Genomic DNA, 13,691 nt, shown 5'->3' with positions numbered 1-13,691 from the left:
ACATTTGAAGATGCTGCCTCTTTCGGACATTGGATATTTCTCATTTAGAAATGATTAATCAAAAAAAACTAAACAATTAAAACAACAGTTGTGTGTTTATGTGGCTTGTCCATAAGATTTAAGGTGCATTCGGTCCAGACATGCAGCTACAGTGAGACACACAGAAGTGTTTTTATGTGACTGGCTGGTTACCTCTCCTTTCCTCATTCCTCTCCTTGACAGGAGTAACACACACACACACACACACACACACACCAGCTGTACTGCAAGATGCTGCGTATTCAGGAGAGTCGGAAATCTCAAAAACATGAGAAATGCCGGTCACATGGAGGCAGCAGAGGGAAAGGATGAGTGGACGCAGACAGAAGAAAATCCTTTTTCTTTTTTTAAACTGTGTTTGGTTTTAAGATGGTATCTGTCACCCCTCTGTGATCTCGCCGAGCTGTAATGAAAACGTTACACCCACAGGTTTGAGGTTTGAATCCAGAGGTCGCCCAGGGTATAATAATCCTTATCAAGAGGCGCTGTTATGTCGGCACATGGTACAGTAAACACCACCTGCATTCCTTTTCACCTCTGGTTTTTTTTTTTCTGTGCTTGTGTCACTCTCTGAATCGTGCTGCTCTATCAAAGCCGGCTCTCGGTGTTGTTGTGGGTTTAGCAATGCGTTTTGATAAGGGCTGTTTGGCACCTGGCCTATCGGCTGACATCCTCGGGGCCTGCGCTGTACAGCACACACAGTCTGCTGCTGCTGCTGCTGCTGCTGCTGCTGCTGCTGCTGCGTGTGGAAAAGAAACGATCTGTGCTCAAGTTTAGATTAAACTCCAGATGAAGTGATATTTCAAAGGCGTCTTTGCCTCCTTAAGGGGAGTTAATGTAACTTCCAGTGTTGCTATGGATTTTAGCCGAGAGCTGTCTTTTTTTTTTTTTTTTTTTTTTTAACTGGAAAAAGCAGCTCCCAAGGTCTTCACTTTTTTTTCTTTTTATTCTTAAACCATTACCTAACATGAGGTGAGAGTCGGCTGAAGAGAAAGAATTTGAGTTATTCTTGCATTGATGGGAAGATGGGACATAAGCCGCTGTTAGTCTGAAAGCTCAACCTCCAGTGGCCTCGGGATCATCCTGCAAACTCCAAAATAAAACTGGCAGCAGAAAAGCGCCTGCATCAGAGGATGCAGCTGAGTTTTTCTTCTTTTTTCTCTCTCACTCTCTCTTTCTCTGTCTCTCTCCGTGTTTCCTTTGAGTCTTTCTCTCCTCTGGACTCGCGGAGATAATTCTGCATCAGCTCTCTGAGATGGAGCGTTATCAGGGAGGCTCAGTAATTTGAGTCAGTGATGAGGTCGGGATGCAGGAGGAGGCCTTTAATGAGATTTGCTGGTGGTGCTGTTGGTGTCGGGTTTGCCTACTGTGTGTAGTTTACCAGTGATGCCCCCCTCCACCCCCCCTCGAGTTCTGTGCTGCAATTTTGAAAAGAAAGGAAATTGAAAGCGAAAGATATCCCCTGGCATTCATTCAGCAGCACACTGATGATTTTTCTTCTTCTTCCTTGACCGAGCAATCATGTGCAGAATGCAGTGGAAAAACAGGATGAGCTGCCGAGTCTCACTCACTTTTTTTTTTACAGCTTCTGATAGCAGAAAGCCAGAATAAACATCCACTTTGATGGTTTTCATGCACCTTGTTAAACAGTAAAGAACATTAGACATCTTACAACATAAAAAAACAAGAAAAAACGTTCAGCTCCACTTGAACTAGGGATGTCACAATTATACATTTTCTTGGTACGATTATTGTCAGATAAATAATCACAGTGTTACGATTATCATAATTATTATGCACTAATTCATTTCACAACACTATGAATGTGTAAAATCAAATAGTCAATGATATTTTACTAATTGTTTACACAAAATATTTAAAGTACGGTATCTATTTATTACTAATTATTAATCCCCCAGTGGAAGTGTTTGAAATATTCAGGTCATAAATTGCCATCTATACCAAATGTTTCTAAGTTACAAATGAGACTCTAACATTTAAATTCCTACCAATTCAATGTTACGTTAGTTAAATGGACCAGTATCTGAGCATTTACCTTTATTTTGGCGCACATCTGCCGATATGGTTCCAACATCATCTTTTTTAGGAATTGACGGTATTTAGGAAGCTTTACGATTTAATTAATTGTGGCGTTTAACACCACGATTAATTCTGAAAACAATTAATCATGACATCCGTAAGTTGAACAGTATTTGATCTTGCTGCAGATAATCCTTGTCACTCATTGGTTCTTTTTTTTCTCTTCTTCTGTCTCAGGTTCCTGTGTTGAGGAGAAGAAGGAGGAGGAGAAGAAGGAGGAGGAGGAAGAGGGGGGACGACATTTCTGACGCTCCATCTTCAGAGGATTTTACCGATAAGGACTGAAAATGAGCGCATGCAGGATAGAAACACCCGGCGACCTCACTGACCTGTGAGCAGCCATGCGTCGCCCGTCGAGGGGCTCCCCTCCCCAACCGCGGGACGGTTTTCTGACACGTTTGGAAGAATAAGCTTAAAACCTCATGATAAAAAATGGCATCGCTTTGTGGCGGCTGTAACGCACCGGAGTTCGTGTCGGAGCACAGGTGAGGCCGAATCCGTCGCCGACACCCACGACCCACGCAACGCTGAGGAGGAGGCGCGCGGCCTCGGGCGACCTTTTAGAGAAGGACAGAGCTGCTTACACCCCGGTTTTGATGATTTAGTATCCCGCCGCCCTTGCTTGACAAGGTCGATCATGGCTGCTGCTGATCCCCATAGCAACGGTTCCCTGGCGGGGCGAGGAGCAGACTGAGGGTCGAGTCCGCGATGCAGCGTAACGGTGGCGGGGTGGGGGCCGGGGGGCAGCCGTGGGTGCTGCGGCGCGTGCGTCTCACGTGGCTCAGTTTCATGCTCTTCTTCATCCTGGTCTTCTTCCCGCTCATCGCCCACTACTACCTCACCACCATCGACGAGGCCGGCGGTCCCGACAAGCGGATCTTCGGCCCGCGGCCCGGCGGCGAGCTGTGCGAGGCCAAGCACGTGCAGGACCTCTGCCGCATCCGGGAGTCGGTCAGCGAGGAGCTGCTGCAGCTGGAGGCCAAGCGGCAGGAGCTCAACGGGGAGATCGCGCGGCTCAACCTGCGCATCGAGGCGTGCAAGCGCAGCATCGACAGCGCCAAGCAGGACCTGCTGCAGCTGAAGAACGTCATCAGCCAGACGGAGCACTCGTACAAAGAGCTCATGGCGCAGAACCAGCCCAAGCTCTCGCTGCCGGTGCGGTTGCTGCCGGACAAAGAGGACGCCGGGCTGCCGCCGCCCAAGTCCTCGCGCTCCTGCCGCCTGCGCTCGTGCTTCGACTACGGACGCTGCCCGCTCACGTCCGGGTTTCCCGTGTACGTCTACGACACGGGCTCGTACGCGTGGGGGGAGCACCTGGACCCGCTGGTGAAGCAGGCGTTCGCAGCGTCGGTGAAGAGCAACATTTACGTAACCGACAACCCCAGCATCGCCTGTCTGTACCTGGTGCTGGTCGGCGAGCTGCAGGAGTCGTCCTCCTCCTCCTCGCCGCCGCCGTCTCCGTCTCCGTCGGAGCTGGAGAAGCAGCTCAAAGCGCTCCCCTACTGGCGGTCGGACGGACACAACCACGTGCTGGTGCACCTCTCCAGAAAGTCCATGACGCAGAACTTCCTGTACAACGTGAGCACGGGGCGAGCGGCCGTGGCTCAGTCCACCTTCTTCGAGCAGCAGTACCGCGAGGGCTTCGACCTGGTCGTGTCGCCGCTGGTCCACGCGCTCTCGGAGCCGAACTTCCTGGAGGTTCCGCCGCAGGTTCCCGTGAAGAGGAAATACCTCTTCACCTTCCAGGGGGAGCGCGTGGAGTCGCTGAGGAGCAGCTTGCAGGAGGCGCCGCCGCAGTCCTTCGAGGAGGAGATGGAGGGCGACCCGCCGGCCGACTACGACGACCGCATCATCGGCACGCTGAAGGCGGTGCAGGACAGCCACCTGGACCAGGTGCTGGTGGAGTTCACCTGCAAGAGCCCGCGGCCCAGCCTGCCGACGGAGTGGGCGCTGTGCGGGGACCGGGAGGAGCGCATGGAGGTGCTCAGGGCTTCCACCTTCGCTCTGGTGATCGCTCCGGGCGACGGGCAGCTGGTGGCGTCCGCCGGCTGCGGCATGAGGCTCTTCGAGGCTCTGGAGGTCGGAGCGATCCCCGTGGTGCTGGGCGACCACTCCCGGCTCCCGTACCACCAGTTCATCCGCTGGAGCGAGGCCGTCATCGTCGTCCCCAAGCCTCGCGTCACGGAGCTGCACTTCCTGCTGCGCAGCCTCTCCGACAACGACATGCTGGCGATGCGGCGGCAGGGACGCTTCCTGTGGGAGACGTACTTCTCCACCTCGGAGAACGTCCTCAGCACCGTCCTCGCCAGCATCCGGACCAGCATCCAGGTTCCCGCCGCGCCCATCAAAGAGGAGCCGGCCCAGGAGATCCCGCACAAGGCCGGGAAGCTGGCGGGAACCGACGCCAACCTGGCCGACAACGGCGATCTGGACCTGGGTCCCGTCGAGACGGAGCCGCCCTACGCTTCTCCGCGCTTTCTACGCAACTTCACGTACACGGCGGCGGACACCTACAGAGCGTGGAACCGCGCCCCGGGGCCGTTCCACCTGTTCCCTCACACCCCGCTCGACCCCGTGTTGCCCTCCGAGGCCAAGTTCCTGGGCTCCGGCACCGGGTTCAGGCCCATCGGCGGCGGCACCGGCGGCTCGGGGAAGGAGTTCCAGGCGGCTTTAGGAGGGAACGTCCCGCGAGAACAGTTCACGGTGGTGATGCTGACGTACGAGCGGGAGGAGGTGCTGATGAACTCTCTGGAGCGGCTGAACGGGCTGCCCTACCTCAACAAGGTGGTGGTGGTGTGGAACTCGCCCAAACCTCCTTCAGACGATCTGCTGTGGCCCGACATCGGCCTTCCCATTGTGGTGAGAGAAAAAAAAAAAAAAACCCTTTCATTCAACAGTTGTGCTCATATATTCATTGGATGATGTTAGTTAATCTGCAAAGTGTGTCAAAGGTGGTGCAGTTTGCTTAAATACTTCACAAAGAGCTTTTGGCTCAGAGCCTCTTTGAAACTCTCCAGGAGTCTGAACAAATTACAGCAGCTTTACTAGAAGGATGTGAAAAAGTCTGACGCCCATGAATAATAAAAATGTGTGCTTTCGAATTAAGCCTGAAAAATAAAATATTCATCCAGTTCATAATCACACCATTACGTTGTGACGGAGGATCTGTGGACAAGTGGTGAGATGCTGTGGGAGTCTGAACAAGCTCATATGTTCCTACTTTTAATTAATCAACTCCATTAATTGGTTAGTGGATTATCATAAAATAGGTTTACTCACTATGCTCTTCTCAGGTTCCCATTAAAAATTGAGGAGTTGCTGCTTGAGTGTGTATCTTTGTAAACTGAATATCTTGAGTTTTATGAAGGTTGGTTGGTTGGTTGGAAAAGTTATGATCTAACACCAGACCTCATCTCAGTGTAGATTGAGATTCAGTCTGGGAACCACCCGTTCATTTTTTCATATTTGAGGCGTGGTTTACAAAAGCCCAGAGCTGTTTATTGGGCGCTACGAATGTCTATCAAATGCATCTGTACGTAGCTTATAGCCAATCGTATCAATCATCCCCGATCACGTATGTAGAGCGACAGGAATCCGATGAGGAAAAAAGTGCTGAACATCGCTCTTTTTTCGAAATAAACTTGCGGTCTAAACTACTTAAAACACTTTCTAACGCTGCATCGAAAGGTAAAGCATCTGCCGCCATGTTGGATTGAGAAGCTATCAACAAAGTCGCTTCGGTGTGTCGTCGTCGTTCTGTGATTGGCTCCCTCGTTGAGGGAAAAATTGGGTCAATGGTTTCCAGGCTGACTTGCAGAGCGAATAAAATCGCGCGCAAGGCAGCATGGGTAAACACAGGCTCTGAAGTCGATCTTTAAAAAGCACTTAACACATGCATGACATGCAGTTTTTCACCGGCGAATTCAACTTTAATCATATCATCATTTCAGACAGCTGCCTGACAGTTCTGGGACGGCCTTAACCACCAGTGGCTCTACAGAAAACCACCTACTACTACTTCGCTGCTGCTCCTCCGCTGCTCTAAAAGCTCTCACCAAGTTGTGTCTTGTCTCGTCCCTGCAGGTCGTTCGCACGGAGAAAAACAGCCTCAACAACCGCTTCCTTCCCTGGGACGCCGTGGAAACCGAGGCCATCCTTTCAATCGATGACGATGCTCATCTCCGCCACGATGAGATCATGTTCGGGTTCAGGTGAGGGACGGCGACGGAGCGTATGAACTCTGCACGCACTGATGTAATGTTGATTGATAATTTGTATAGAAGGGAAAAAAGAATTGCACAACTGGGAGGGAAGATCTTCACAGGAGATGTAGGGAGAGGTGAACACAGAAACGCCGTAAAATAAACACAGAGATCTTTGTCTGTTGTCAGAAGAAAAACGAAAGATTGCAAAAGCATCACATTCCTTGAAAAAGAAAAACTGAATGAGACGGAGAAAGTCAACCAACCACCGGACCGAAGCAGAGGAAGCAAAGAGGGAAACTTGTTGTCAAGCTTCTCGTTTTCATGATTCATTTGCTAATGTTTTACTTGGATAAGCTGAATTTGAAAGCCGTGTTTAAACCCATTAAAAAAGATCAAGTGGTGCTGCTCAGTTATTTTTGTGCTCCCAGCTCCTCCCTTCACTCAGACTTGTCTACAACTTAGTGCTGCAGCAGCTTGTCCAGGCAGGCAAAAATTGGCCCTGTCACTGTTTGTGTACGGGGTCATTCGTCATGAATTATCTCAGAGTTACCCAGGAATGTTTCCTCATCTCCAGCTCCACCATCTGACTGCTTTAAAGTGATTTCACATGAGCTCGTTTGAGATTTCCGGCGTCTTCTCCGTGTCTGTAGAAGTGTTTTTTTTCTTTCTTGCAGTGACTTGGCTGCTGTCTGTTTGATGTTTTGGTTTTAAATAATGATAGATGATAAAACTGTCACACAATAATAGAAGACAAGAGAATGGTTATTTAATTACTCCCACAAGAAAAACGGTTACCGCTCTGCAAACACAGCTGACAGGTTGAAACAGATGGATGCAGAAGAGCGGCGTGTGCACAGATAGACGAGTGGAATCCAAAGTAATATATAGTAGAGTAGACAATATCAAAGTAACAAATAACCACAATAAAAAGAAAAAAAAGTTTCCCATAAAACATTTGTCAGAGTTGGTGTTAATCAGCCGATTGAAAATGAGGCGTTGTGCTGACTTGCTGTGTGTGTGTGTGTGTGTTTGGTGGTGTTTCGCAGAGTGTGGCGCGAGGCCAGAGACCGCATCGTGGGTTTCCCTGGGAGGTATCACGCGTGGGACGTCAACCATCAGTCGTGGCTCTACAACTCCAACTACTCCTGTGAGCTCTCCATGGTCCTGACGGGAGCTGCGTTCTTCCACAAGGTCAGATCTCGTACCTTTTACGCTCACCAAAAACAACCAACAAAAAAACTAATGCAAAAATAATAATAGCAAAAAAAAAACTTTAATTGGGGATATGAGAGGAGGAGCACAGCCTTCATCTACGAGTTCAATGAAGTAAGGAAGAAATATTTGGCTGGAAACATTTGATTAGTTTTTTCATTACACTTCTTTTAAAAAGCAAATTCTCTCAATCACAAGAACAGCGATGGAAGCTGTGCAGAAACATGAACACAGGTCACTCCCAAGAATTCAACCCTTTTGGGGTCAAGTATGTATGACTGTGGGAAAGATTATGGGATACTTAGTTCCTAACAATGTCATGGGCCTCTATTTTTGTGTCTTAAACAAGAATGTGTTTATTAAAAAAGAAAGCTATAACAAAGTGCTGGAATAAACAGGGTTCCTATGCAAGTATGGAAAAGTATGGAATTTGATATTATACATTTCCAGGTCTGGAGAAGTATGGAAAATGGAAACTATTGTATGGAAATATATTTATTTTAACACTTATCTGGGTTTGGTCTTATCTGAAGTTATTTGGGTTAATTATTTTGTATGGCTATGGCATACAAATTCAGAATAATGAAAACAAACAGTTAATTGCATAATTTATTTACATGATACACATCTAATTAGTCAATTACTTACTGAGAAGTCTGGAAATGAGGGTCTGGACGGAAATGTGTTCAATGGAAAAGATGAGTTTCTCTCTCAGATCTAGAGGAGCGACCTTACCCAGGAAATGGGAGAAATGGGCTGCTTTTATCAAAACAGTAGAGGATGCTACACATTAACATTTAAAGACCCTGGACATTATACATATTATCAACAGAGGAGCCTGCACATTTTTATCTGTTTTCCTTTTTTCTTTCTTTTATTTTCCTTGAGAGCTTGTTGTCAGCTTGTTTTCCGTTAAATTGAAAAAACTAAATAAAAAGTATCAAAAATAAAAAAAACTTTTGCGAATGTATCTTCTAACTGTATCCTAACATTATCACACCAAACTCTCTTTGTTCTTGTAGTACTACGCCTATCTGTACTCCTACGTGATGCCCCAGGCCATCAGGGACATGGTGGATGAGTACATCAACTGCGAGGACATCGCCATGAACTTCCTGGTCTCTCACATCACCCGCAAACCACCCATCAAGGTCAGTGACGGAGCACGTAGCCCGACGCTGCTCCGCGCTGCTCTGCTCCGCTCTGCTCTGCCTGGCTCTGCTCAGCATCGACGAGCATTGTATCTCCCTCAGGCCTTGTGTATTTATATTTTTGCCCACTTAGCTTCACCATTACTCAAACTGACACATCCAATACTCCACACAAATAGTAAATCAAAAACACAAGATCGAATTGGTGCGTTCTGCCTGGTTTTCCTCCTGGATTCTTATTGGAAGGACATTTATTACAGAAGAGCGTATTTATGGCTAGACAAATAATTATAGCAATCAAGCCAGGGAAGCTGTTGGAACAGAAACGCCATTGCAGTCCTCAATTTAAGTTAGTTTTGATTTAGAGGGGTGTTAATATTCAGGGGTGTTTCAGAGGGGAATTAAGGCCGGCTTTGATGGAGCGTGTTGCATGACAGCATTTCGCTGCTAGGAATAAGCCTTGTGAATAATGAATTTGGGGCAAGTTTGAACGTCGTGGAGTCCTAAATGGTGACAGACTGACTGTATTTCCTCTTTTAGTCCAAATAAAGCAGAAAATAAATTGCTTTTGCTGAGCATCACTGATGCTGAATTGACAACATTCAGACTCGGTTTCAGGGATGTTATTTTATTTCTCCAGCATTTCTATTCAGTTGTATGTCCGTTACTAAATTGACCTTGTGCTTAAATCCTTTACGCTCTTGCATGGTGAATGTAACGGTGGCACATTAGCCGTGTTTTAGTTTAAATAATTGGTCTTGAGTCCAGATGGTTGTTTGATAGCGTTTAGAAATGAGAAGCTGAAGCACAGAGTAGTTTGTTAGTTGTTGTTGTTTGTTGAAATAGCAATGTTAGCTAGAAGTTAGCAGCAACTTGTTACAAGTGAATTCTCTCAGTGAGTTGGTTAAATGGCTGTTTTTTTTAGCATTTTCAGCTGGTAAATTTTAAAAGTGAAATTTTTCAAACTTTGCATGATATCATGGTAAACAATTAAGGCTAATGCTACATGTCAAGTCAGCATCACTCACTGTGCAGAAATCAATAATCAGATTTTATTTTATTCTAACATAAAACAGTGCTAACAGTAGATGCTAACAGTAGCCTGAACTCTCTTTTCATCCAGCCAATTACACAACAACTTTTTTTATTTTATTTTTTATTTTCCCCCTTTATTGAAAAGTAAGGAACAGTACAATCATGAGGTCAGACAAAAAGAGATACCATGAAATAAGGTACAAGGCAAGCTGACAAGGTAATATCAGGAGAAATAATATAAAAATAATAATAACAGTAAAAAAACACTCACATATTGGTCACGCAGAGTAGGTTGGCACAGACTACAACTACACGCTAACTACAAGCAGTAGCATCGTGGTTATTGCCTGTGATTGGCTGACCATGCTCATGTCAGTTAACATAGTTACAGCCTCTTGCATGTCATACTCAGGAACTTAAAAAATCCAAAGTTTGAGTGACTTGCTGTGTCTGGTTTGGTCTCTGTGCTGCTCCGCATGTATGAACATCCTAAAATATTTTCCACATACTGCATATTCACACACTGACTGATCTTTGTCTCCCCTAGGTGACGTCTCGTTGGACTTTCCGCTGCCCCGGCTGCCCTCAGGCCCTTTCGCACGACGACTCACATTTCCACGAGCGCCACAAGTGCATCAACTTCTTTGTCAAAGTGTACGGCTACATGCCGCTGCTGTACACGCAGTTCCGGGTGGACTCGGTGCTGTTTAAGACTCGTTTACCCCACGACAAGACCAAGTGCTTCAAGTTCATCTAGCGCTGGGGGCTGAGTCACCCTGCAAAAGAGCCAAGAGCGGAGCGGACTGAAGGGCAGGAAGTATTTAAAGAGAGCAGCAGCTCCCACTGCGAGCGGCCGATGAAGATGGATGGATGGGCTGGGAGAGAAATGCACAGGGGGGGGGTAAGTTTTGGGGTTAGGGTTTGGCCCAGGGGGATAGACGAGTTAACCTTAAACGCTGTTGGCTGGTGGCCTAATCCGCAACTCTACTGAAAATTTTGAAAAATGGAAGCTGAGAGGGACCACTGCCAAGAAAACAACAAGCCTTTCAGCGGACGGCGACGACGATGGCGACAGCGTCACTCCTCCTGTTTCTTGTTCTCCCATCACGCTCAATCATTAACCACTACAGATGTCATTTGCACCTCCTGACAGCCCCCCCCCCCTCCGCTGACGAAAAGAGGGGCAGTTGTACACAGTGTACAGAAAAATCTCCCAGGACAAACTCTACCTGACAACGGAGCGATCGGCTCGAGAATCACTGACATACTTGATGTGGAGCCACGTTCGGCTCAGCAGCCTGTCGAAGCGACGGCGGCACACGGCGGCCGCTGTCGCTTTCCTCTTTTGTTTTTTTTTTGTTTTTCCATTTTACAGTTACAAACTGTACTTCTTGTACATGTACGTGAGAGAAGCACTGATGGTCAGAAGTATTTTATTGAACAAACTTTTTTTTTCTTTTTTTTTTTTTTAAATAATGTCGTTTAAATGTGTAAAATCTCTATGTGGAATGAACATTTTCCAGAAACTCTGCCTGTGGGAGATGAGACAAACATTGGACAGGACCTCGGCTGAAGAGTCAGAACAAGTGGGCCCGATCATGTTTAGTAGTGTCACACGTCAAAAGGAAGGAATTCACTTCAGCAGTCACCATAATGCCTCAAACCTGTCATGAAAACCAGCCACCATGTTGTCGTTTTGTTATGCTTACAGGCACTCGGCTCCTCTTTGATGAGTGCTTTACAAAAGGCCTGTTTTTTATGCTATAGGGTGTTTACTAATGTTTCTATAATTGATCCGAGGTCGAAGTATAGTCATGTCTAAATGTAATAATGTCAACCGCACCACAGCTGCCCAAAACTTCACAAAACAAAAAAAAAAGCTTTTGATTTCTGATTTAGATTGTAATTATGTCTCCAGTGGACAATTAGAGTAAGTGGTTAAAAAGAAAAAATGTTTGAACTGGATGAGAAGATTGAAGATTTCTCACATGTGTCCTTTAAAAGTGAAGCTACAGCCAGCAGCCAGTTATCACAGCATCTTAGCACAAACGGACAGAGAGGGAGATGTTTCACTTTGCTCCCTGTGTAAGCTGTTGTATCTCATGTGTTAAATCCATCGGTCAACAAATGAGGTATAAAATGTTAATATATGAACTTGTAAGTCAATTTTTAGGGTTATATTTGTTTTTTTTGCTAAGTTAAGATAACTGGCTCCTAGCTGTAGCTTTATATTTTAGGAACATGAGAGGAATATCGAGCTTCTTCGCCAGAAAGCAAAATTTACAACATTTTTAGACCTGGCTTTGCATCAGAAGTATTAGACCTGTCCCGCCGTGTTCATGTCACCCTGCTGTATTAAAAAAACGTTCCCAGCTAAAGACAGAAACGTCACTTTACAGTTTCGCCATATTGGTTTGACTTAGTGTTTTGTTTTTTGTTTTGTTTTTTACCATTGATTGATGAATGTTTCCTTTGCCAAATAGGTACGATGTCTGCTGCTTTCCAGCGTTAACTTTTCAGAGTGCACAATGCTTGCTAAAGAGATGCAGTCTGGTACACTGCCCAAGTCCACTCTGCATGGTACTTTACCCGGAGACAGCCAATTGGAGCCCGACCCATCATGTATTATAAATCCAAAGTCCTTTATTTGACCTCGTCAGACTCGAAATTCCTGCAATCTGGGCAAAAAAGATCAGCCTAAAAAGATTCATGTTTAAAATATATATAGATTAGTGTCTTCTTTCCCAAATTATCTTCTAACTGTTCTACAAAAAGCTCCACAGTTCCTGTATATTTATTGAATATATTATGAAAAAAAAAGATTTTTTTTAAAAACGGATAATGACACATGCAATAAAATGACATAAAAGACATCATAGTTTATTATTCGTAGAAACAAAGGGGACCCATTCTGATTGAGCCGTCATCTCATTTTAGAAGGAAAACCAGCTCGTACCACTGAGAACTTGAGGGGGAAACTGAACTGACCTGAGAGCAGATAAAGGCGTGTGTGGACGGAGAGGTCAGGCTATATATGTGCATTGCAAGGTTATAAATTCAGCCTCTGACAGAGCCGGTGTTGCAGGTTGACATGTCTTTGAAGCCAAATACCTGCTCTGAGCCCTCCAGTGATGTATAATAAACCTAATCTGCAACATTCATCTATCTAAGAGCCAGGTTTCCTGATCACCGTGGGTCTGAGGCAGAGCAGCAGCTGAAACAAATCCAAATTCTACATTTTATGTTGCTGGAAAAACCAGTCCGGCCTCCTCTCAAAAACCCTCATCACATCTCAACGCGCTTATTCGGAGCTGCGGGGGCCTCGTAATTACCTGGCTGACTCTAAACCTGTCCTCAGGGCTCAGTTTGGGTCAGCTGGTGCTTTGGAAGTCGACCTCCTCATTCCTCCGCTCTCTCCCTCCCTCCCTCTCCCTCTCTCTATCCACCCCCACACCCTTGAGCGTCCGTGGCACAGCTGGTTTTCCGTGGCCTGAAGCCGGAAACATTTCCCCCGGAAGGCTGCAGTCGCTCTGCGAGGTGTGTAGAGGAGTTTATGGTGAAACTATGTGAAACTCCAGGGTCTGCAGCGCTGCCCGCTCTGTACGAGACTGATGATGAGCGATGACAGCGTTACTCAAACTGCTGAGGGCCAGATGAATGGAAATAAAAAAACTCTCAACATTGTTAAAAACATTATCTGACTAATGTGCTCATTCTTTTCTCCACCTCACTCCTGCACTTTGAATGTCAGTCACACAAGATTAAAGCAACTTTATAATAACTACACATCATTAAGCTTAAATTAAGCCTTAATAAACACTTGATTGACCATTTATAAGCATTCTTTGTACGCTGATTAATATGTAATTTATAAACACTTATAAAACACTACATTGTGATAATGATTTTTATGAAAGTACTAGTAGTAACTACCTGAATTAATCCTGTA

General features: G+C 46.0%; 1 protein-coding gene across 1 annotated transcript in view; it reads left to right on the top strand.

Annotated features, from left to right (window-relative positions):
- extl3 (exostosin-like glycosyltransferase 3) overlaps positions 1-13,385 on the top strand; it is a 36,088-nt gene extending 22,703 nt beyond the window's left edge. The window contains exons 2-6 of the mRNA XM_084001199.1: positions 2,317-4,998; positions 6,223-6,350; positions 7,391-7,535; positions 8,579-8,707; positions 10,290-13,385. Coding sequence (XP_083857325.1) covers positions 2,848-4,998; positions 6,223-6,350; positions 7,391-7,535; positions 8,579-8,707; positions 10,290-10,499 — 2,763 coding nt within the window. The 5' untranslated portion in view covers positions 2,317-2,847 and the 3' untranslated portion in view covers positions 10,500-13,385. The remainder of the gene's footprint in view (positions 1-2,316; positions 4,999-6,222; positions 6,351-7,390; positions 7,536-8,578; positions 8,708-10,289) is intronic.
- The last annotated feature ends 306 nt before the right edge of the window (positions 13,386-13,691 follow it).

This window comes from Trachurus trachurus, assembly GCF_905171665.1.
Source record: "Trachurus trachurus genome assembly, chromosome: 24".
Classification (NCBI taxonomy): Eukaryota; Metazoa; Chordata; class Actinopteri; order Carangiformes; family Carangidae; genus Trachurus; species Trachurus trachurus.
This window is presented reverse-complemented; position numbering and strand designations above follow the sequence as displayed.